The sequence below is a fragment of the Bubalus kerabau genome, chromosome 5 (assembly GCF_029407905.1).
Source record: "Bubalus kerabau isolate K-KA32 ecotype Philippines breed swamp buffalo chromosome 5, PCC_UOA_SB_1v2, whole genome shotgun sequence".
NCBI classification, from domain to species: Eukaryota; Metazoa; Chordata; class Mammalia; order Artiodactyla; family Bovidae; genus Bubalus; species Bubalus kerabau.
This window is the reverse complement of record NC_073628.1, coordinates 125,516,088-125,540,632: the sequence shown is the minus strand read 5'-3', so window position 1 is coordinate 125,540,632 and position 24,545 is coordinate 125,516,088. Positions and strand designations below refer to the sequence as shown.

Genomic DNA, 24,545 nt, shown 5'->3' with positions numbered 1-24,545 from the left:
GGAATAAACTTAACCATGGAGGTGGAGACTTGTACGCTGAAAACTGTAAAGCATTGTTGAAGGAAATTGAAGAAAAAACAAAGTAATGGAAAGATAGCCCATGTTCATGGATTGGAAGAATTAACATTGTTAAAATGCCTATATTACCTAAAGCTATCCACAGATTCAATCCTTGTCAAAAATTTCAACAACAGATTTCATAGAAATTGAACAAAAAATCATAAAATTTGTATGGAATCACAAAAGATCCGGAATAGCTGAAGTAATCCCGAGGAAAATGACCAAACCTGGAGGTGTCACACTCCCCGATTTCAAATTACACTGCAAAGCTCCCCAGAGGAGGAGATGCCAGCCCACTCCAGGATTCTTGCCTGGAGAAGCCCATGGAGGGGCCTGGTGGGCTCCAGTCCACAGGCTCAAAGACAGTTGGACACAACTGAAGTGACTTAGCATGCATGCACACATTTGTACTAATCAAAATAGCATGTTATTGGCAGAAAACAGACACACAGATCAACGGAGGAGAATTGAGAGCCCAGAAATAAACGCACACATACATATGGATAACTGAGAACATACCATGGAGAAAGGAAAGTCTCTCCATTAGTGTGGGAAAAGTGAACAACTGTGTGCAAAAAAATAAACTGGAACACTGTCTTATACCATATACAAAAATTAACTCAAAATGTACAAAAGATATGAATGTCACATCTGAAAGTATGAAATCCCTAGAAGAAAACAGGCTGTACACTCTTTGATATTAGTCTTAGCAGTAATTTTTGGGATATGTCTCCTCAGGCAAAGGAAATAAAAGCAGAGATAAATAGGATGACATCAAACTAAAAAGCATCGGCACAGCAAATGAAACCATTAACAAAATGAAAAGACAGCTTACTGAGTGGGAGAAGGTACTTGCAAATTATATACCTGTTAAGGGCTAATATTCAAAATATATGAAGAACTCCTCTAATTCAACAACAAAAAAACCAAACAACCTGATTAAAAAATGGGCAGAGAATCTGAATAAATCTTTCCCAAAGAGGACATATAGATGTTCAACAAGCACATAAAAAATACTCAACATCACTATTAGGGAAATGCAAATCAGAGTCACAGTTAGATATCCCCTCATGCTCATTAGAATGCTGATTATCAAAAGTTGTTGGAGAGGATGTGAAGAGAAAGGAACCCTCTTACACTGGGAGTGGGAATGTAAATTAGTGCAGCCACTATGGAAAACAGCATGAAGATTCCTCACAAAAGTAATCGAAATGACCATATGATCCATCTATTTTACTTCTGGGTATTCTGAAGAATATGAAAACAGTAATTTGAAAAGATCTATGCTTATTGCCAAATTCAGACTTAAATTGAAGAAAGTAGGGAAAACATTAGACCATTCAGGTATGACCTAAATCAAATCCCTTATGATTATACAGTGGAAGTGAGAAATAGATTTAAGGGCCTAGATCTGATAGAGTGCCTGATGAACTATGGACTGAGGTTCGTGACATTGTACAGGAGACAGGGATCAAGACCATCCCCATGGAAAAGAAATGCAAAAAAGCAAAATGGCGGTCCGGGGAGGACTTACAAATAGCTGTGAAAAGAAGAGAAGCGAAAAGCAAAGGAGAAAAGGAAAGATATAAGCATTTGAATGCAGAGTTCCAAAGAATAGCAAGAAGAGATAAGAAAGCCTTCCTCAGCGATCAGTGCAAAGAAATAGAGGAAAACAACAGAATGGGAAAGACTAGAGATCTCTTCAAGAAAATTAGAGATACCAAGGGAACATTTCATGCAAAGATGGGCTCGATAAAGGACAGAAATGGTATGGACCTAACAGAAGCAGAAGATATTAGGAGGAGGCAAGAATACACAGAAGAAGTGTACAAAAAAGATCTTCACGACCCAGATAATCACGATGGTGTGATCACTCACCTAGAGCCAGATATCCTGGAATGTGAAGTCAAGTGGGCCTTAGAGCAACACTACGCACAAAACTAGTGGAGGTGATGGAGTTCCAGTGGAGCTATTTCAAATCCTGAAAGATGATGCTGTGAAAGTGCTGCACTCAATATGCCAGCAAATTTGGAAAACTCAGCAGTGGCCACAGGACTGGAAAAGGTCAGTTTTCACTCCAGTCCCAAAGAAAGGCAATGCCAAAGAATGCTCAAACTACTGCACAATTGCACTCATCTCACACGCTAGTAAAGTAATGCTCAAAATTCTCCAAGCCAGGCTTCAGCAATACATGAACCGTGAACTTCCTGATGTTCAAGCTGGTTTTAGAAAACACAGAGGAAGCAGGGACCAAATTGTCAACATCTACTGGATCATGGAAAAAGCAAGAGAGTTCCAGAAAAACATCTATTTCTGCTTTATTGACTATGCCAAAGCCTTTGACTGTGTGGATCACAAGAAACTGTAGAAAATTCTGAAAGAGATGGGGATACCAGACCACCTGACCTGCCTCTTGAGAAACCTATATGCAGGTCAGGAAGCAACAGTTAGAACTGGACATGGAACAACAGACTGGTTCCAAATAGGAAAAAGAGTACGTCAAGGCTGTATATTGTCACCCTGTTTATTTAACTTATATGCAGAGTACATCATGAGAAATGCTGGGCTGGAGGAAGCACAAGCTGGAATCAAGATTTCTGGGAGAAATATCAATAACCTCAGATATGCAGATGACACCACCCTTATGGCAGAAAGTGAAGAGAAACTAAAAAGCCTCTTGATGAAGGTGAAAGAGGAGAGTGAAAAAGTTGGCTTAAAGCTCAACATTCAGAAAACGAAGATCATGGCATCTGGTCCCATCACTTCATGGGAAATAGATGGGGAAACAGTGGAAACAGTGTCAGACTTATATTTTTGGGCTCCGAAATCACTGCAGATGGTGACTGCAGCCACGAAATTAAAAGACGCTTACTGCTTGGAAGAAAAATTATGACCAACCTAGATAGCATATTGAAAAGCAGAGACATTACTTTACCAACAAAGGTTGGTGTAGTCAAGGCTATGGTTTTTCTAGTGGTCATGTATGGATGTGAGAGTTGGACTGTGAAGAAGGCTGAGCACCGAAGAATTGATGCTTTTGAACTGTGGTATTGGAGAAGACTCTTGAGAGTCCCTTGGACTGCAAAGAGATCCAATCAGTCCATTCTGAAGGAGATCAGCCCTGGGATTTCTTTGGAAGGAATGATGCTAAAGCTGAAACTCCAGTACTTTGGCCACCTCATGTGAAGAGTTGACTCATTGGAAAAGACTCTGATGCTGGGAGGGATTGGGGGCAGGAGGAGAAGGGGACGACAGAGGATGAGATGGCTGGATGGCATCACTGACTCGATGGACGTGAGTCTGAGTAAACTCCGGGAGTTGGTGATGGACAGGGAGGCCTGGCGTGCTGCGATTCATGGGGTCGCAAAGAGTCGGACATGACTAAGCGACTGAACTGAACTGAACTGATGTAGACCTATGTATATTGCAACCTTATTTATAATATCCAAGATAAGGAAACAACCTAAATACCACTGACAGATGAATAAAGAAGATATTTGTGTGTACATATATGCAATCAAATACTACTCAGCCATAAGAAACAATGAAATCTTGCCATCTACAACAACATGAATGGATCTAGAGGGTATTATGTTAAGTGAAATAAGTTGAATGGAAAAAGACAAATACCGTATGATTTCACTCATGTGTAATCTAAACGAAATGAAATGGAGCAAAAACAAACATGTAGATACAGATTGGTAGTTACCAGGGGGAAGAGTAGTAGGGATAGGGCAAAATGGTTAAAGGGGGTCAAGTGCATAGGGATGGAGGGAAACTAGACTTCGGTGGTGAGCATGCTGTGGTGGATACAAAAGTAGACTTAAAATGCTGTACATGAGAAACTTGCTGTTGTAAACCAATGTTCAAATGGTTATAAACCTCAGGAAAAAAAAAAGTACTGTAATTTTCTGCTCTGTGCATCTTCTTCCCAGTTTTGCTTCTAGAGAAAACTGGCTTTTATCTTTTTTATTTTTCATTTTTTGAATGTGTATTCTGTATCTATGATAGTAAATTTATACAGTTTTTTTTTCTTTGGTATAACAGCTTATGACGTGTCGAAATATTTACTTTTTACTCTGGTAGGTAAGATTTTGACTTACCTGTTCCCCTGTATTATTACATAATATTTTTAGTTCTTCTGTTGACCACATCTCTATTTCTTTGTTCCATAACTATGGACAATACCATTTGTCTCTGTAAGATGAATCTAAGAGTGTATTTGTCCTCTCTTACCTCATTAGCTCCTTTTACCACTCAGCTTTTGAAACTTGTATGCTTATTTTAACATTTCTCAAAGGTGGTAATATTTATATTCTTTTCAGTAATCATAATTAAAGATTCCATACTTAATCTGTAGAATGATTTTCAAATCTGAAATTTTAATCAACTTCATCTGTAATATTAGTATCACTATGACTGTAAATATTGTTCATTATATCAAGTAATATTTGTATCATTATGACTGTAAATATTGTTCATTAAACAGGTAACAATTATATTTTGTTAAGTTTAATTGTGATGACTACTGTGACAATGTAGGTTTTTAAAAACTTTTTATTTTGTATTGTAGTTTAATTGATTAGCAGCCTTGTAATAGTTTCAGGTAAACAGCAGTGGGGCTCAGCCATACATACACGTTATGACAATGTAGTTTTAATGGAATCTTTTTTCCTTATGCTACACCAGTAAATCAGATTCACGCTGCGTGCTAGTTTGCTAAATACTTGGACCATACCTTTTGTGATAGACCGTCTCCAAGATGGCCATATGTAATCCTTCTCTCCTGCTAGTTACACATTTGTGTATTCCCTTCCCAGGAATCGATTGGCCTGTGTGACCAGCAGCGTAAAGTGGCGATGTGTCATTTCTGAGGTTAGGTTATAAAAGCTGTGGCTTCTCTCTTGGGGATATTGTCTCCCTCTCTCATTGCTTGCTCTGAGAGGGTTACCAGCTTTCATACTGTGAGGACACGCACAGCCACGATGAGGCCCACACTGAAAGAAACAGAGGCCAACATCAACACCCAGCAGTCATGTGAAACCTGGTACAATCATGTGGATGAATTTAGGTGCCAGTTTGTCCGGTCCAGTGGACCTTTGAGATGCCTGCAGCGCTGGCTGACAGCTTGACTGCAGCCTCATGAGAGACACTGAGCCGGAAACATCCTGCCTCGCCTCTTCGGATTCCTGACTATCAGAGGCTGTGTGAGATAGTAATGTTTGTTATTGTAGGCTACCAAGTTTTGGGATAATTTTTTATATCAGAATCAGTACTTAATTTTTTTTTTTTTAACCTGGAAGTTTGAGTGCTGTTATGACAAAACCCAAAACTGTGGAGAGTGGCTTTGGACTGAGCCATGGGCTTTGAGGAGAGTGTGAGGGCCTACACTGTCTTGAGGAAGCTGTTTATAGAAGCCTCGTGGTCTTTGATAAGATTGCAGGTGAGGGTTTGCAGGAAAACGAGGTAAATGTTACTGGAAATTAGAGGAAGGGAGCGGGTCCTTCTTACATCGTTGTAGAAAGTTTAGCAACGTGGTTGCGTACAGAGGTGTGGAAAGTAGGAAAGGTACCAACGAAAGAGGGTAGGGCTGCTAGGAGATTTCCAACCAGAGTGTTTAATAAGTTTGGTGTGGTTTCTTCTTGCTTCTTTTAGTAAAATGTGAGAGAGAAATTAGAGGAAGGTTTGTTTTTGTGGTGGCTTAAAACAGTAGAGCTTTATTATTTTTTTTTTATAGTTTTGGAGGTCTGAAGTCTGAAATGAGTATCACTGGGCAGAAATGAAGGTGTTAGCAGAGCCTAGAGCTTCTAGGGAAGGACACGGTCCCTGCCTCTTCAGTTTTTGGAGAATGGTGTATTCCTTGGCTTGTGCCAGCATCACCTCAGTCTTCAAGGCCCTCATCTTCAAACCTGTGTCTACTTCAGCACTCCACTGCCTTCTCTGTGTGAACTCTCTCTCTGCCCCTCTCTTATAAGACATCTGTGATGGCATTAGTGCCCATCCTGATAATCCAGGGTAATCTCTGCCTCTCAAGGTCCTTAATCACATCTGCACACACTCTTTGAATAAAGTATCATTTATAAGTTCCAGGAATTAGGACCTAGAAACTTTGGGGCCATCTTGAGACTATCACATATATTTGAGTTCCTCCTTTCCTCTCTCTCTCCATCCCTCTCTTCCTTTCTTTCTTTCAGAACTTTTAAGATCGTGAATATATTCCGCTCTTTTACAAAATTGCCCCTTAGATTTAGCATCCATAGATTTCTTGCACAAACCAGTGTTTACATCATGGCTTCAGTTCAGTTCAGTTCAGTTGCTCAGTTGTGTCTGACTCTGCGACTCCATGGACTGCAGCATGCCCGGCCTCCCTGTCCATCACCAGCTCCCATCATGGCTTCATAATAATGAGTTTCCAGTTCTAGCACCGCTCCCACCTTTAGTGATTATCCTCCTTATCTCTTTATTTGTGTGTCTTTGTAACTGTTCTTCTTTTTACCTGAATCTCTGTTATCTATCTGTGTAGCTGCATGTTTGTGTAGTGTGTCTATTTGTATATTTTTCCATCTATCCATTATTTATTTGGACTCATATACCTAATTCCGCCCCCCGCCCCCCCCCGCCCCTGTAATAGTTTAGAATTCAGAATTCATTAGGCCTCCCTGGTAGCTCAGATGGTAAAGAATCTGTCTGCAATGCAGGAGATCTGGGTTCTAACCCTGGGTCGGGAAGATCCCCTGGAGAAGGCAGTGCTCCAGTATTCTTGCCTGGAAAATCCCATGGACAGAGGAACCTGGAAGGCTGCAGTCCACGGGGTCGCAGAGAGTTGGACACGACTGAATGACTTTCTCGTTCACACTTTCAGGGTACTAGATGCCCAGATTGTTCTAGCTTTGACCAGTAGGGCCCCTTTTACTTTGGCTTCTCTGTCCTTGAAACTTTTCACCATCAAATGTTTTTGTGGTGGTTGTTTTTTTAAAGCACTTTACTACTTTTAAGCATAACAAGACGGTCTGTGCTCATCTGTGAGTTTATATGCTCCAGCCTTGGAATCAGCCGTCTCTTCACAGAGCCCTGGTTGCTTTTTGTGGGGAATGTTTTTGGAAACTATGTTAGTCATCAATTTTTTGCATAAAATTAGCTCCAAATCCACCTTTTTTTTTTTTTTTTTTCCTCTTATTGGACCTACTTTTCCCACTGGCGTGTATAAACTTAATCTGCCGAGGTGTTGAGGGACCCTGTGGGAGAACTTCTGTTCCTGCGTGCTCTGTGTTGCCAGTGGCGCGGACATGTGTGGGCTTCCAGCGGTCCTCACCCTCTAGCAAGTTTTGTTGCTCGCTCCTGTCTAGGGCTCCCCTCCTTCCACCTGCGGCCTGCTGACACCGCAGCCGAGTTTCCTGTTTGGCAGTCCAGCCTGCAGTTCCGTGCCCAGTGCCTTTGGCCCTCCTGCTGTGGAGCAAGTGGCTGGGGCGCCTCAGCTGACTCTGGGGGCTCTCCAGCAGCCCCAAATCCAGCCTTGGGGAGCAGGCCCCCTTGCTAGGACTGACTTCGGTTCTTCCCCTCCATCCTAGGATATTCCTTACACTTCTCTTTTATTCCTTCTTAGTAGTTAATCCTGTGTAAATAGTTAATAATTCTTTATAAGACTTTCCCTCTTCAAACTGCCATGTGGATTCCACTTTTTGGCTGGACTCTGGCTGCTGCAGGGTCCTCTGTCTGGGCAGTAGATAAGCTCACTATCTGGGCGGTAGACAGGCTCATTGTGGCCTGTTTCAAGGCTCTTTCAGCTGCTGTTAGTTGGGAAACAGTGCATTTATGTACATACATATTACAATGCATGCACGGTACATACTTCCATTCATGTACAAGTCTACATATACATATATATATATACACCTACATGTGCTTATTTCAGAGTTGTTTATGATAGCTTTTGCCAAACAAATTTTTAAATGTTCAGTTTTATTCCTGAATGCTCTTCCACTAACCTCCTTGCCAAGATTTTATGGTTTTGGTCCTGATGAGAAAGGTCGTCCCATACCTACATTTGCTTGTAAGATGATTTTTATAGCTTAAAAAATTCTTTTTAATATCTGTGTGGAATTTATATTTGAATGGGATGTCAGATGATGCTCCATTTTAGTTTTCTTTCAGATGATTACATATCTGTTGTCAGATCACTTATTCAATAATTTGTATATTCCTAATGAAATCTTTGTTATACTTTTCATATGCATTGCCATTAATTAAGGGTTTTTTCTTTTGTGGCATTTATTTGTTTATTCTTACATTAATTCTTGTTTCTATACCATGTTGATTTTTGTATAATGGCTTTATAGAGTATGTTCTGATGCTAGCTATATTTCTCATCAGCATTGGGGAAATGCTGCCTTTGCAAGGTCATCTTGGAATACCTGGGGCTCTTACATTGGTTCTTCTTGGTTCTCAGAAGCCATGCCAATTATCCATTATCCATTTATTGCCTCTTAGCTTCAGGTCCATTCCTTTTTTTTTTTAATTGGCCTCACTGTGCGGTTTGTGGGATTTAGTTCCCCCATTTTAGTTCCACTGGACCTCCAGGGAATTCCCGTCAGGTCCTTCTTTCATTTCCTGTTCCACATTCATAGGCTGGACTCCTTAAGCGTTTCCCTTTACAGTGAGTGTTGCAGTTAGGCGTCACTTAGACATGCTTAACTGTAGGGGACACTGGAGGGTGCCCTGGGAGGGTCAGGTCTCTTCTCCCTCTTTGCAGTCTGCTGTGGACTGTTTTTCTTTTTGCTTTTGCTGCGCTGTTGCCAGAAGCATCTGCCTCAGCCATACACCTGGAGCCCAGGCTCCTGATGAGCTTGTAGCCACAGTTAGTCAGTGGCCATCTAGCTAAGCACTGCACGGTCTCCAGGCCTGTTGGAGAGTGGGCTTCACACACTCTCTGTCTGTGTATTTGCCCCTCAGCTGCAGCCTGCTAGCACCCTGTACCCCTCTGACAGGACACTAGACCTCCGGCCTCGTTGCCCTGCAGGCGAGCAGATTCTTGATGCTCCCCCTTCTGCATGCCAGTCTGACAGCTGCGGCCTGCCTTCCTTACCTCAGAAAGTATTTCCTGTGGCCTTCCTTACCTCCAGCGTGTTCCCTAGGCCTTGCATGACCTTGCTTTACACGTGGGCTCCCAGCACTGTGACTCTCTTGTTGCCCACCTGCCAGTCCTGTCCCTTCTGAAGTATGGAGGGGGTCTTTCCTGGCGACTGTGGACCAGTCTGGGAAGCCCAGCAAAAGTCTCCCAATCCAGTGGCTGTAACCATACCTTTTCCAAGAGGATCTGAGATTGAACCGTGGGGAGGGCTTCCCCCTTCCAAGTTTTTTCTTCCTTGGGTACCCTGGGATACTCATTAGGATTCTCTTTTCACTTTAGAGTTTCTATTTTTCTATTGTCATGCTTAATAATTCTTTATATTAAATTTTTCCTGTTCCAGTTGCTATGTGATTTTGATCTCTTGACTGGACCCTGCTGTCTGTCTTTGATTTTAGAAGAATTCTGGATAATCTGACGTTATCCTGTCTCCGTTGGCTCAGAGTTCTCGTGGCACAGGGATTTCTTCATTCTGGTTTGATTGCAGGATCACGGTACTCCTGAGCTTCACACCTGCTTCCTCGGGATGGGCAGCAGGTTTTCACAGCTCCTTGAGATTTGGGCGCAAGATGCAGAGACTCTTATGTAGTATAGCAACATCAGTGACATTTATGCCAGAATAAAGGGGTCATTGAAAGCTTCTTGCTGCAATTCTTTAATTTTAATAAATGCTAAATATTAACAATTTATGATATATGCTGACATTTCAAAATGTAAGTAATAGCAAGAAGTATCTTGGATGCATAATTAGAAAGATAAAAAAACAATTGAGGGAAGTGGGCAACTGGTCAGTAGCCGTAGAACCATTAGTTTTGATGGTTCCATCCACTCATTACGTTCTTGTACTCAGCGTTAGGGGATCCACGAACTCTTGTTATTGTAGGCTGTTAACCTCTGACTGCTTGCTTTTGGTCTTTGAGTCTAGACATCCCATCGGTTCTCCACATTTCTCTTGCTTTCTGTTCACAGTTACTGTCCAAACTCTATGGTTCCTTCCTTTTTTTCATGACACCTGTCCCGTTTAAGGTTGTCAAGTTGTAGCTGGTTACATGCCGTAAATGTAAGACTCTACTACTGGAGTCTTCTCTGATTAATTTCAGCTTAACCCTTAATTATCTGGGGGTTTTATGAGCACATTTAATTCAAGAAACATTTTAGAAATGGGCACTGTTGTATACAGTGACTCAGCCTCTGCCTTCTCAGAAATTTAGAGTCTCATAGTTGAAGCAAGCGTCATGATCCAGAAGTGCTGAATGTGGCTTTCATCTGGTCAAGTTTTTAAGTCTTGTGATTCTCTACTTTTATTATGAAGGTGCAAGTAATGTAAAAAATTGACTATTCTGAGGAGTTTTAAGAATCATACTTCTAAAGCCACAGCAACAGTTTTTTGTTTTTGTATTCTAAAAGGAAAGAAACTTCTCTTGTATTGTACCTGCCTTTTCCTCCGCCTTTCCTGAGCTGTGTTGTTTAGAGACTGCTTTGTTCTTATTTACAGATGTATCTTCAGCATGTAGCACCATGCCTAACCATATATATACTTGAAAAATACAGAAATAATGAGTTAAGGTTTAAGAGCTGGACTAGTGACAGACAATGTTACCATTAAAAATCAGTCTCATGGCAGAAATTTAAAAGTTTGATTATAACTAGTATGGGGAAGGGAGAAGGCAATGGCAACCCACTCCAGTACTCTTGCCTGGAAAACCCCGTGGGAGGAGTTTCTTAGGCTGCGGTCCATGGGGTCGCTAAGAGTTGGACATGACTGAGCGGCTTCACTTTCACTTTTCACTTTCATGCATTGGAGAAGGAAATGGCAACCCACTCCAGTGTTCCTGCCTGGAGAATCCCAGAGATGGGGGAGCCTGGTGGGCTGCCGTCTGTGGGGTTGCACAGAGTTGGACACGATTGAAGTGACTTAGCAGCAGTACAGGGAAATAGATATAGGAAGAGTAGAAATTTGCATAGTTTGGGGAGGACAATTTGGAATATACCTTTTCCTGTTTTTTAGTAAATTTTACTACATATCTATTCTCTTGTCTACAGGGAGATAATTATTATTAGATATTTGGCTTCAGAATTCTCCTTTACACTCTTAAAAATTACTGAAGCTTGAAAAACTATTGTTTATGTGGTTGTAGCTATTCATATTTATCACACTACAAGTTTAAAAATATTTTTGTACTTAGTTAAAAATGTAACATGTGAGTATTTTTATGAAAAATTAGAGTAGTATTAGTTTACTTATATGAATCTTCAATGCCTGGATTAAAAGAAAAATACCTAATTCTCATATCTGCTTCTGGATCCAGTCTGTGGTGAAATGTGATGAAGTATATGGAGAAGGCAATGGCACCCCACTCCAGTACTCTTGCCTGGAAAATCCCATGGACAGAGGAGTCTGGTAGGCTGCAGTCCATGGGGTTGCTAAGAGTCGGACACGACTGAGCGACTTCCCTTTCACTTTTCACTTTCATGCATTGGAGAAGGAAATGGCAACCCACTCCAGTGTTCTTGCCTGGAGAATCCCAGGGACGGGGGAGCCTGGTGGCCTGCCGTCTTTGGGGTCGCACAGAGTCGGACACGACTGAAGCAACTTAGCAGCAGCAGCATATGAAGAAAAATTAGGGTCACACAGATGATGTTGTTGGAAAAGGGAGGAGTATTTTAACAGCTTTTCAGATGGTTGAAGATACTCTTTGATACACCGAAGCTTGGTAGTGGTAAATTCCTTCTTTTTTTGTTATTTAAGTATAGCTGATTTACCGTATTATATTAGTTTTAGGTATACAACATAGTGATTTGATATTTTTATAGATTATACTGTATTTGAAGTTATTATAAAATGTTGGCTATATTTTTTGTGCTGTGCCTTGCATCCTGGTATCATATTTATTTCATGCCTAGTAATTGGTACCTCTTAATCCTCTACCACTATATTGCCCCTCCTCTTACCCTTTTCTGTGTTGGTAACCACTAGTTTGTTCTTTGTATCTGTGAATCTGTTTCTGTTTTGTTATACTCATTTGTTTATTTTTTAGATTCTACAAATAAGTGAAAATACACAATATTTGTCTTCCTCTGTCTTGACTAATTTCAGTAAGCATGATACCTTCCAGGAGGTCCATCTATGTTGTTACATATGGGAAAATTTTATTCTTTTCTATGGCTGGGTAGACAGCAGTAATTTCTTAAAAGCTTAGTTACATTATGGAATCTGACACTCAATCAATGAACCTCTGGTCCTTTGTTATATTAAAATCCATTCATCTGTCTTAGATTTGAATATATCTTTTACTTATGTGTGAGCTTGTGACATACACTGATCATTTGACAAGTTTTGGTTCCCTAAGTTATGCAGATTTTGCAAATGCTGGCCATTTTTATGAAATAGTATCCAAAAATGTTAACCATCACTGCAGATCTCTAAAGGAAAATTTTTAAAGTATTAGGAAGCTGTCAAGCTTATAGTGAATTGACAGCTTGAATTTCATCACTGAAAATGATGCTGCTGGTTGTTTTCTTTGAAGTGTTAGGCTCACTTTGTTTATTTTTGAGAAAATATCTGTCAGATATCCAAGTCATAGTAGTTTATATTTTTTTTACACACAGACTTTTAAAAAGAAATGGTCTCAAGTAAATATTGAGGTTTAATAAAGTTAATTTTTATGCTTCATCATGGACATTCTTATGTAAAACTGGCATTAAAAAAATTTAATGTGAGTGGCAGTAAGGAATATGACTATTACTAATAAGTATAGTTTGGTACCATTGTCTTGGTTCATGCCAAGAGGTCAGCAGTTTTACTGCCATTGCTTTTAGATTATCAGTGCAGATGTGCATGTGGTGAAAATGCAGCTGCTGTCTTGGTATTATTATGAAAATGGTTTTGACCTTATTGATTCTTTGAATGCCCTTGGGGGACCCCCAGCAGTCTGCGGACTACACTTTGAGAACACATAACACATGTCTGAACACATACATGTGTATACAGATGAGTGTCCTTGCAGCATTTTTTCCCCTTTACTTATTGGAATATAGTTGCTTTAGTTTGGTTAGTTCCTGCTGTACAACAATGTGAGTCAGCCCTTTGTATCCAAGTGCCCCCTCCTTGAGTCTCCCTCCCCCACCCCGAGTCCCCCACTCTGGGTCATCACGGGGCACTGGGCTGAGCTCCCCGTGCTGCTCAGCAGCTCCCCGCTGGCTGGCTCTTTACCCATGGTAGTGTAGATATGTCAGTGCTGCTCTCAATTCCTGCCTCCCTCTCTTTCAGTAGAAGAAAACTGAAACTGAGTTTTCTCACTATATGATTGTATGGATGTGCCATACAAATTTAGACAATTATAGGATTCTGCAGCTATTTGTGATACACTGATATGAAAACATGTCCAAGATGTATTTTTAAGATAAAGAAACAAATGTTGCATAGCAGTATGTTTAGTCAGATCCCATCTGTATTTAAATAGACATACATGTTTGTGTGAAGCCGTACCTAATGTGTGCAGCCTGTGGTGGTGTGGGTGGAGGGATATTTTTGCTTTCTGCCTTATGCCTTCTATGTTGTGGAGTTCAAGTGCGCTCAAGTAGCTTGTGAGCTTGTGCAAATTAAACGATAAGCTTATCACTGGGTGCAAGGGAATGGCTTCTGGATTGGTTGAGATTCTTAGCTATTATTGTCTGTTGCTAGTGGGTTATTTCCAACTTTTCTCTACATCCTTATACATTAAAGAGTGAAAGTTTCTTATTAATCTTAGTAAGTAAGCAATTTATCTCTTTCAGTAACTGGTGCAGTCCATTTGTAATACTTATAGTTGCAGTGAACCCTGCAGGCAGCAGCTGTGGCTGTGTGAAGGGAAGTTTTAGTTAATCATCTATCTTTTTAGCTAGTCGCACATTTTTAGTACATGAGCCTCAGCTGCAAAAGAGTCCTGTTTGTGATTTACAGAACCATCAGATCTGTAGTTACTATTTGAGTGTTTCAGGGAAAAGAACATGCCTTTTGGAATCAGATTTAGGCCCAAATCTTCTCTCCGCTGTTGACTAGTAGTGTGATCTTGTACAAATTAACATCTGAACTTGTGTTGTTATTGAGGAGTTAGGAATTATATCCGTTCCTGAGGATCATATCGGTAGTGTGTGGAGCTCGGTGCTTTATGCACATCAGCTCCTTTAGCTCTCATCTGTCGCTTGGTCTGCCCTTCCCCTAATGCACCACACTCTCCATGTAGAAGCTTCTGGTTAGCCTTTCAGGGCTCTAGTTGTCTCTTCTTCTAGGAAGTTCTCTGTTTTCTTTGGGGATAGTTGAGATGGTTGTTTTCCCCTCCGGGCTGTACGTCTCACCAGTCTGACACTTAACTCATTTTATTTTTCTCCAATGTTTTTAACTTGCAAAATTTACAGAAAAGCCTAAAGAATAATATAGTGAACAGTTATATACCTTTGGCTCAAGTTCACTGAAAAACATTTTGCCACATTTTCCTGTGTCTGTGTGTATCATTTTTTTTCCTGAACCACTTGAGAATACATTGCAGATTTTGTGACATTTCATCCCTACTTCCATATTTCCCCTATTACTCAAGAAATTTAATGCTGATATAATACTGTTGTCAAATATGTAGTTAATATTCAGTTTTCTCTAGTTATTCTAATTTTTTTTTTTTTTTGCATCCAGGATCATATCTATAGGTTTGTTTCTTTAGACTATTCTTATGCATTTTTTGTCTGTTCATGACTTTGACATTTAAAAAAATATATTATTTTGCTTTTGTTTTAAAAAATAACTTTATTTATTGGCTGTGCTGGGTCTTTGTTCTGACATTTTTAAAGAGTATTAGTTTGTAGGTTTCATAATCTTGATCTTTTTTGAGATCATAAAAAACTGTTTTTTGTTTGTTTTGTTACATCTCTCCTCACACTGTGATTTCCTGTGAGAATGGGAAAAGCAGCTCCTGACAGATGTAAGAAAGAACTGGCCCGACACTCCCTATGTGTTCGACCTCGGTGTTTCTTACTAGAGTTGGCCTGGCATTCACAGCTAGGTTGTGGTGTTCTCCTGTTGAATATAAGCAGTTTCACAGAATAGGAACATTAGACAAGGGCGCTCTGTGTCTTTGGATCAAGACTAAAACAAGACCACTCTGTAATCATGTCTGAACACAGACGAAAACATGAACATTGTCAAGTCACAGAAATGATCAAGCTTCGCTTCATCCTGGCTACCATGATGACTACAGATTTTTTTTTATAAATCATAGCCTTAGCCTCTCTTCATTCTTCTTGCCTCATAATAAAGTTTATTAAAACCATAGAATCGAAGAAGTATGTAGAATTAACAGAATCTTAGAATGGCTCCCCCAGCAGCCAACAGAAACTCTCATTCTGTAAGTCCTTTCTAACACCCTCCGAGTGAAACGCCCCAGGGTTCCCTAGAGTATACATTCTCCTTAGTTGTGAAAGTGAAGTGAAAGTGAAGTCGCTCAGTTGTGTCTGACTCTCAGCGACCCCATGGACTATAGCCCACCAGGCCCTCCGTCCATGGGATTTTCCAGGTAAGAGTACTGGAGTGGGGTGCCATTGCCTTCTCTGTTAACAGCGGCTAGGCATATTATATTTACTTGGAGCTGGTATACTTGGTGACAGCCTTAGTGCCCTCGGACACGGCGTGCTTGGCCAGCTCCCCAGGTAGCAGCAAACGCACAGCGGTCTGGATCTCCCTGGATGTGATAGTTGAGCGCTTATAATGCGCCAGGCGCGATGCCTCACCAGTGATGCGCTCGAAAATGTCGTTGACGAAGGAGTTCATGATTCCCATGGCCTTGGACGAGATGCCGGTGTCCGGATGGACTTGCTTCAGCACCTTGTACATGTACACGGAGTAGCTCTCCTTGCGGCTGCTCTTGCGCTTCTTGCCGTCCTTCTTCTGGGCCTTGGTCACAGCTTTTTTAGAGCCTTTTTTAGGGGCAGGAGCAGACTTAGCCGGTTCAGGCATGTCTATGATGACAACACCCAACAACACAGAAAGATCTTGAAAAGATCTATGCATTCTCCTTAGTCGTAAGGAGTCTTGAACCTAACTTCTTTAACTAGAGGTATGTTCTTGGTGCTGTTGACTAGAGGAAATTCACACCTAAGAACTCGGACTCTCCTTTTTGCCTTGTGAATGAGTTTTTAATACAGTTAGGAATTAGCACCAAGCTTCTCTGGCTAGTTTCTTACTGGTCAAGGATAACCTTTAGTTTTGTTTAACTGGTTTTTGGTTACTGAGAGTTGCATTTTTAAAAAGCTGTAAATCCTGCTTTTGTGAGTTGTTCTTCATAATTAAAAAAAAATTAGAGACGATTTCAAAGACAGCTTAGAAATCAAAGAGAGAGACTGTATTTTCAGTGCTTTACCAGCTTTGTGAGAAGGTTTTGGTTTAATTTTCCTTCTGCCACTTTTAATAGCAAACCATTGTGGAGTAATTTGGAGGTGGTAGAGTGACTTAAAGATAATATATACACACTCACACACAAATAATATAGTACATAATGTGTAATACTGCATAATAAACTTCAGGAAAAATTTGTTTTACATTTTCTATCATAAATTACCTATAATTTTTCTGCTCTTCACAAGAAAATAAAATTTCCATTCCTGTAAATGGAAATTTAAAGGCTATAAGAGAAGCACCTGTTCATGATTTCTCATTGTTGTTGACTTTCAAGGGAGGTTATGATGATATTAAAAGATTAACAGTTTGAAAGTAGCCCCTAGGGCGTTGTCTCCCATTAGAATTACTGTTGAATCTTGCTACTTTTAAATTTAATTGTCAAATTAGGTGGCTTTGTTACATGTATTAGAGCCAGTAGTCATTGCATTAAAATTTATCTGCTTCTGTTTGTCTGTGCTACCAATACTGTTTTTTATTTTTGTTATTCTGAAATATCTTAGGAACAAAGAAGTGAACGTGTTCTTTTATCATATTTGTTCTGATGAGAGGATTTAGTGTAATTGAACCTTTTAATGCATTAGCCTTTAATTTTGGTTGTACTCGGAAAAGTGTTCTAATTCATCTCTGCTTGTCCAAGTTTAGTGGAATAGAAATGCATAGATCAATAGAAATAGAACAAAAATGCACTTTTGACATGTTTATTCTACTCAGAAGTTGATATACTCACAACTTAAGCATTTAAATCTGGTTTAATAGGGAAGTGAGGTGATTCATTGATCACACTAGGATTAAAGCAGCCAAATTTTAATTTATTTGTTTCAACTTGTAAACTAGCATTTTTTTAGGATGTCATCAAATATGGGGAAGTTTTTCATTTATCAGTTCAGTTCAGTCACTCAGTCATGTCCGACTCTTTGCGACCCCATGAATCGCAGCACACCAGGCCTCCCTGTCCATCACCAACTCCTGGAGTTCACCCAGACTCACGTCCATCGAGTCAGTGATGCCACCCAGCCATCTCATCCTCTGTCGTCCCCTTCTCCTCCTGCCCCCAATCCCTCCCAGCATCAGAGTCTTTTCCAATGAGTAAACTCTTCACATGAGGTGGCCAAAGTATTGGAGTTTCAGCTTTAGCATCATTCCTTCCAAAGAAATCCCAGGGCTGATCTCCTTCAGAATGGACTGGTTGGATCTCCTTGCAGTCCAAGGGACTCTCAAGAGTCTTCTCCAACACCACAGTTCAAAAGCATCAATTCTTCGGTGCTCAGCTTTCTTCACAGTCCAACTCTCACATCCATACATGACCACTGGAAAAACCATAGCCTTGACTAGATGGGCCTTTGTTGGCAAAGTAATGTCTCTGCTTTTGAATATGCTATCTAGGTTGGTCATAACTTTTCTTCCAAGGAGTAAGCGTCTTTTAATTTCATGGCTGCAGTCACCATCTGCAGTGATTTTGGAGCCCCCCAAAATAAAGTCAACCACTGTTTCCACTGTTTCCCCATCTATTTCCCATGAAGTGATGGGACCGGATGCCATGACCTTCATTTTCTGAATGTTGAGCTTTAAGCCAACTTTTTCACTCTCCACTTTCACTTTCATCAAGAGGCTTTTTAGTTCCTCTTCAGTTTCTGCCACAACAAATTATTAGTTCATTTAAAGATAATATCGGGTGGTCTTGTGGGTTGAAACATAATATAATGTGTGCATTTTCTGGATTTCTGTTCTAAGATTACAGATGCTCACACAGTTACTACTACTAAATCTATAGGTACTGCAGTTTGCTTTTTCATTTAAAGGATAAATATGCTGGACAATAATCATAAGCAGCGATGAATACTCAAATTCTAATTTAGGCAAAAGAAGGGATAATGGACATTTTTAGCTGTCATTTTCACCTATTTGGCCAATGTTTCTTTCCCCAGGATGAATATCTTAGGTTGTTTTCAGGCCGGAGAGCCTGTGCTGCACGTCACAGCTCTCAGGAGCTTGTTCCCAGCTAATATGATTGACAGGTAAGCCAGCAGTGTCACCTTAGGCGTGTTTTTGTCATTGGAAGAAGGTAATGTAGTTGTTGAGTGTGAACCGGAAACTAGTAGATTTAGCATAACGGGTAATGTTAGTTTTGGTTTCTCATGGCATATGCTCTGGATGTAGCAGCAGGCAAGGTGGCTCCACAGTGATCAGGAATCCAAGCTCCTTCCTGCCTTGTTCTGTCTTGTTTTTAACCTCTCACATCCTAGTCCTTCCTGAAAGGGGAAAAGGAGATAGAAGGAAGAGGAGGAGGGGGAGAAGGAGGGTGTATAGCAGTTATCTCTTAAAGAGATTTCTGGTAAGCTGCAAAATAAATTTAATTTATATATTATTGACCAGAATTTAGTCCACAGGTAACCTCAAGGCGAGCTGGAAATTATCGTCTATTTCCACCCACCCCCCACCGCCCCCCGCGGCTTCTCAGATAGCTCAGTGGTCAAGAACAGTGACAGTGAAGTCACTCATTCGAGTCCGACTCTTAGTGATCCCATGGACTGGAGCCTACCATGCTCCTCAGTCCGTGGGATTTTCCAGGCAAGAGTACTGGAGTGGGGTGCCATTTCTTCTCCAGAGGATCTTCCCGACCCAGGGATCGAACCTGGGTCTCCTGCATTGTACGCAGATGCTTTATCATCTGAGCCACCAGGGAAGTGGTCAAGAATGGGCCTACCAATGCTGGAGACGTAGGAGACGTGGGTTTAATCCCTGTATCGGGAGGATCCCCTGGAGAAGGAAATGGCAACCCACTCTAGTATTCTTGTGTGGAAAATTCCGTGGACAGAGTTTCTAAGTTTTTATTATTTACTCATACAGTCAACAAAAATATTTTAGCCCGTTCTATATACTGGACACTATGATGGTACTTGAAGATTTAAAGAAACCATGATTGGTTTATTAAGAGCTTAGTATGTACTTGATGAGGAGGGCATGGCAACCCACTTCAGTGTTCTTGCCTAGAGAAACCCATGGACAGAGGAAGCTGGCGGCTGCAGTCCATGGTGTCACAGAGTTGGACACGACTGAAGTGGCTGTGCATGAAGTGACTGTCCATGACTTGATATGGACTATTCATTTAGAGTACATTGTTCATTTTATTTATTTTGTAAATTAGGACGTCATCAGCCTAAATTTTATAACTACCGAATGAGAGAGCAAGTAGTTTGAACCCAGGTCTGTCTCTCAAACCGTTTCTTTTGGTTGTCATAAAGTAGATGTTTCATTGGAGAAGGCAATGGCACCCCACTCCAGTACTCTTGCCTGGAAAATCCCGTGGATGGAGGAGCCTGGCAGGCTGCAGTCCATAGGGTTGCTAAGAGTCGGGCAGGACTGAGTGACTTGATTTTCACTTTTTGCTTTCATGCATTGGAGAAGGAAATGGCAACCCACTCCAGTGTTCTTGCCTGGAGAATCCCAGGGATGGGGGAGCCTAGTGGGCTTCCATCTATGGGGTCGCACAGAGTCGGACACGACTGAAGTGACTTAGCAGCAGCAGCAGTGTTTTTGTCATACTACCTTGCTTATTTACACTTCATAGACTTGTAAAAACCTGTTCATTTTCTATATAACTATTTCTAATGTTATATATATATAATCATTTCTATTGTTATATATATATATATCCATTTCTATTGTTTTATATATATATATACACACACACACCCATTTCTGTTGTTATATATATATAACCATTTCTATTCTATTTCTGTTTAAAAACCTGTTCATTTTCTGTTGTTAACCATTTTAAGGTGATGTCATGATTAAAATCAACAAGCTTGAACCTCAGTTATTTTCTACAAAGTCTGGTTGTTGAGTTTGTCAGCTGGGAGATAGTGTAATCTTACATGTAAGTGCTGGTTTTAAAGTATGTTGGATTAGATGTGTGATGTTTCCTAGGTTAGAACATCTTTTTTTTTTTTTTTTTTTTGTAATTCTGTGCTCTCACAATCGAGTTGAGCATTTTGAAACAAATTTCCCTATAAACAATAGGGAGAGTAGAGATTTGGCACAAATTTAGTTAACATACCAAAATTTAATCATTAATTGTGTTTCTGAGTGAGTGGAAAACAGATGTGATATTTTAAAAAGTTGCTAGAAAACAGATTTCCTTACTTTATTGTTATATTAAGTACTTAGTAAGCTACTGGAAGAAGTGTGGCAGTGTAAAAGTGACCTCTTTTCTCTCTGTACTCTCGGATGTACAGTATTTAATGCTTTGATTAAAGCAACTGAGGGCTCTGTTTTAATCCGTCTTGTTTCTTTCTTCCCTTTCATTCATTTGCGGCTCTGTGATAACTGCAAAGAAGTTGACTTATTTCCAGTAAGTTGTGGTGCCTATAACTAAGAATCTCTTTATGCCTCTGTTTTCATTAACATTTTTCAAAGCCAGTCAAGTATGGGATGTGTTACTCTTTTGATTTTGTAGTTTTTTAAACCTAAATTGCAATCAGTATGATACATGGCGTGTGACAAATGCCAACCGGTAATCTTATCCAAGAGTAGTACAAAATGCTCATATTTGAAAATGTCTTATCAGCATTCAAATTGTATATATCATTAAAAAAATTTCTATGAAAACCACCTTTCAATCACCTTGTAAACCGGAGCTCACTGCGCCGTGCGGGTTCTCTGTTTTCTCACAAGCATGCTTTATGTACACTGACAGCGTCGCACATGGAAATTGGCTTGAAAGCTTTTGCTTTAAGCTGAGGTGTTTGACCCCACTGCCATACAGATGTTCTCATAATTTCCTCTCTTCGACTCCTTTTATAAATCAAAAAAGAGTGGGAAAGGGAAAATGATATGAGTAATTGCAGTATTAAATTACTGTAGAAAACTATTTGAGTTCTTTATAATTCTCTCTTCAACTTGAGTTTCAAATTGCCAGCTTCTTAAATGGTAAGTTTTTGTATTGACAGTCTTTAGATTATGACAGCACTATTTATTGGCTAGTTGACACCTCTGCCTCCTGTTTTATCAGAAACGTTCCTTTCTTCCCTGCTGGGAGCACGAGTGATTCCAGTTATAGAGACTGGATTTGACTTCAGAAGACTGCGTGATGACCACAGCAAATAGCTTTCTCATTGTGAAGCTCAACTGTTGCAAATCAGCTTTGATCTTTCTTTCCTTCAGTGTTGACTCTTATTTAATTCCAGGACGATTTGATGAAACTGTTATTGAAGAGAGGAGGCAGTGTGCTGAAGATCTTCTGCAGTTCTCTGCCAACATTCCTGCCCTTTATAACAGTAAACAGCTTGAAGATTTTTTCAAGGTTTGGTGTTCTTTCTGAAATATTTTGTATCTTATTAAATGTCTTTATTTTCTGATTTGTAGTAAAGCAAGATTTAAGTTTTTTTCCTCCCCCAAAATGTCATTTACTTTTAAATTTCATTATTCAGTAAAATAACTAGAAATTAATAGTAAATAACAGTGTCTGGCATGTCTTCTATTTCTCTTGTGGAAATATATAGAGTTTGTGATTCACTGATTTAAGAAAATTGTTGCAGAGGGCTTAGAGATTATCTAATTCATCATAATTGAAATACATTAAAACATTTAAATATCATGAAACTCCAGTAGTTATCTTCACTTTTTGAGGTTTCTTTCAGTAACAGACTTCTTTTGGGGATAGAAACCACTGTAAGTCCATATTAAATTTGTTCTAATTAGACTAATTTGTGTAGATAGAACAAAAATAGTTCATGTACAACTTAAAGAAGTAGTCTAGTACAAACTGTATTACCAGAGATCTTTGGATATTAGTATTTTAAGTTTCTTGACATGAGATGCCTTCATTCTGAGTTCATTATCATTTTTACTAATAATATTCTAGTTTATTATGTATTGAATTTTTGCTAGTTGTCGGTTAATATCAATGTCTTTATTCAGTATTAATGTCTTAATTTTTCTGTTACATTTAGCTTTCTAGACTAAAGCTATATGATTGTGCTATAATTATTTTTTCCCTTCTTTAACTAAAAATCTACTCAGTTGTATAAATGTAATTTCTTAGAACATGCAGCCAGCAAGGTATATGAGGATCTTACAGAAGAATATTATCTACAAAAGGAATTTATTTTTTATGTCTATTTTAGTTTGCTGAAGGAAGTGGATCTTTTGAAAGACATTACAAACTTGTGATTTAGAAATAATAGTAGAAAAGTTTGTGGTAATAAGATTCTTGCTGATTGACTTCGTTGCTTAATTTTTCATTACTCTGCAAACTGGGCTGAGATGATGAATTGGCTTCTGCATATGTTTAGGATAAAAGACCAAATCAAATTGATACACTATTAGCTGTTTGCTAAATACAGCTGTTCCTGTATGGCAGGGAATCGGTGCTTATAGAAAAAGACAGCATTATTAAGCAAGAAGAATATTGCTTTATAGAAGTTATGAAAGGCAATCTTGCAAATTAACACATACCAAGGGCTAAAAAAAGAATATAGAGATCAGATCGTAGATTTTGAATAACTTAAATAAAATAAAAGCTGTTCATTCTGTTTCTTTTGGATCTGGGAATTCCTCATTGTAACTGTTGCTGAAAGATACTTATTTTTGGGTTATGTGAAATGAGAAACAAAAGAAGAGGAAGAAAAAATTGGGCAGTTTAAGAACGGTCAAGCTAGTCTTGGAGAACATCTTGGAAATATCCTAAGCAGTGTGTTTGGTGGGAGAAGTATACTGATTTAATATTATAACAGTGATGCTTAGTTTCTTAATGTAGAGATGAGTAAATATGGTCTTAGAAGGTTATTTAACTCCCAAGTAAGCAACAAAGCAAAACTCACCATGTTATCTTGTTTTCTCACACAACAAAGTTTTTTTTTTCATATATGTACATATTTTAAAGTTATAGTTGATTTACAAGATTATGTAAGTTTCAGGTGTACAGTATAGTGGTTCCCAATTTTAAAGGTTGTACCCTATTAATAGTTACTGTAAAATACTGGCTATACTCCCTGTGCTGTACAGTATATCCTGGTACCTCTTAGTCCCCTGCTCCTATTTTGCTCTTCACCTTTTCTCTCTTCCCAGTTGTAACCACTAGTTTCTCTGTGAGTCTGTTTCCTTTTTTTGTTTCATTCATTAGTTTGTTTTTACATTCCACATATAAGTGATATCAAACACTGTTTGTCTTTCTCTAACTTTTTTCACCAAACATGACCTCCGAGTCCGTGCGTTGTTGCAGGTGGCAAACTTCCGTTATTGGGGACTGTAGAATGGTGAAAGTCGCTTTGGAAAGCAGTTTCTGAAAAACATAAACTTCTGTTGATCTGTGTGCCTGTTCTTTTACTAATACCATACTGTCTTGATTACTGTAGCTTTATAATAAGTTTTGAAATGAAAAAGTGTAAGTTATCCCACTTTATTTGTATTTTTTCTGAGTTATTACAGCAGTTTTGATTCTTTTGAATTTTCATAAAATGTTTTAACATCAGTTTGTCCATGTGAGCACAAAATTCTGATGAAATTTTGATTGGAATTGTATTAAGTATACAGTTCAATTTGGGGAGAATTGTTATCTTAATATAATCTGTGAACATGAAATAACTCACCATTTATTTAGGTATTCTTTAATTTATCTCAGCACTGTTTGTGGTTTTCCTGTATAAGGTACTTTTTTTGCCGATTTAATATAAAATATTTTATTCTTTTGATGCTATTATGAATGGAATTGTTCTTTCATTTAGCATTGTGCTTTAAAGGTTTATCCATGTTATAGCCAGTATCCATTAATTCCTTAATTTATTTTTAAATACTAATCATAATTTTCCTTTGTGTGGATCCATAGATATACCGCATTTTGTTTATCTGTTCATCAAGTTGATGCACACGTGGGTTGTTGTCTCCTTTGACTACTGTGAATGATGGCTGTTAGGAATATTGGCATATAAGTTTTTA

General features: G+C 39.2%; 2 protein-coding genes across 5 annotated transcripts in view; one reads left to right on the top strand and one right to left on the bottom strand.

The window, feature by feature from the left end:
* RPS6KC1 (ribosomal protein S6 kinase C1) overlaps positions 1 to 24,545 on the top strand; it is a 226,095-nt gene that overhangs the window by 49,968 nt on the left and 151,582 nt on the right. For 3 of the 4 annotated variants that reach the window (XM_055582993.1, XM_055582991.1, XM_055582990.1), the window contains exon 4: positions 21,797 to 21,912. The exons of the other annotated variant lie outside the window; for it this stretch is intronic. Coding sequence is in view for 2 of the 3 variants with exons in the window: in XM_055582991.1 (XP_055438966.1) it covers positions 21,797 to 21,912 (116 nt within the window). In the remaining variant the exon portion in view is untranslated. The remainder of the gene's footprint in view (positions 1 to 21,796; positions 21,913 to 24,545) is intronic. 4 annotated transcript variants of the gene reach the window in all.
* On the bottom strand, positions 15,792 to 16,178 carry LOC129653387 (histone H2B type 1-C/E/F/G/I-like). The gene has a single exon (XM_055583002.1). The coding sequence runs from the start codon at positions 16,167 to 16,169 to the stop codon at positions 15,792 to 15,794; it is 378 nt and encodes a 125-aa protein (XP_055438977.1). The 5' UTR covers positions 16,170 to 16,178.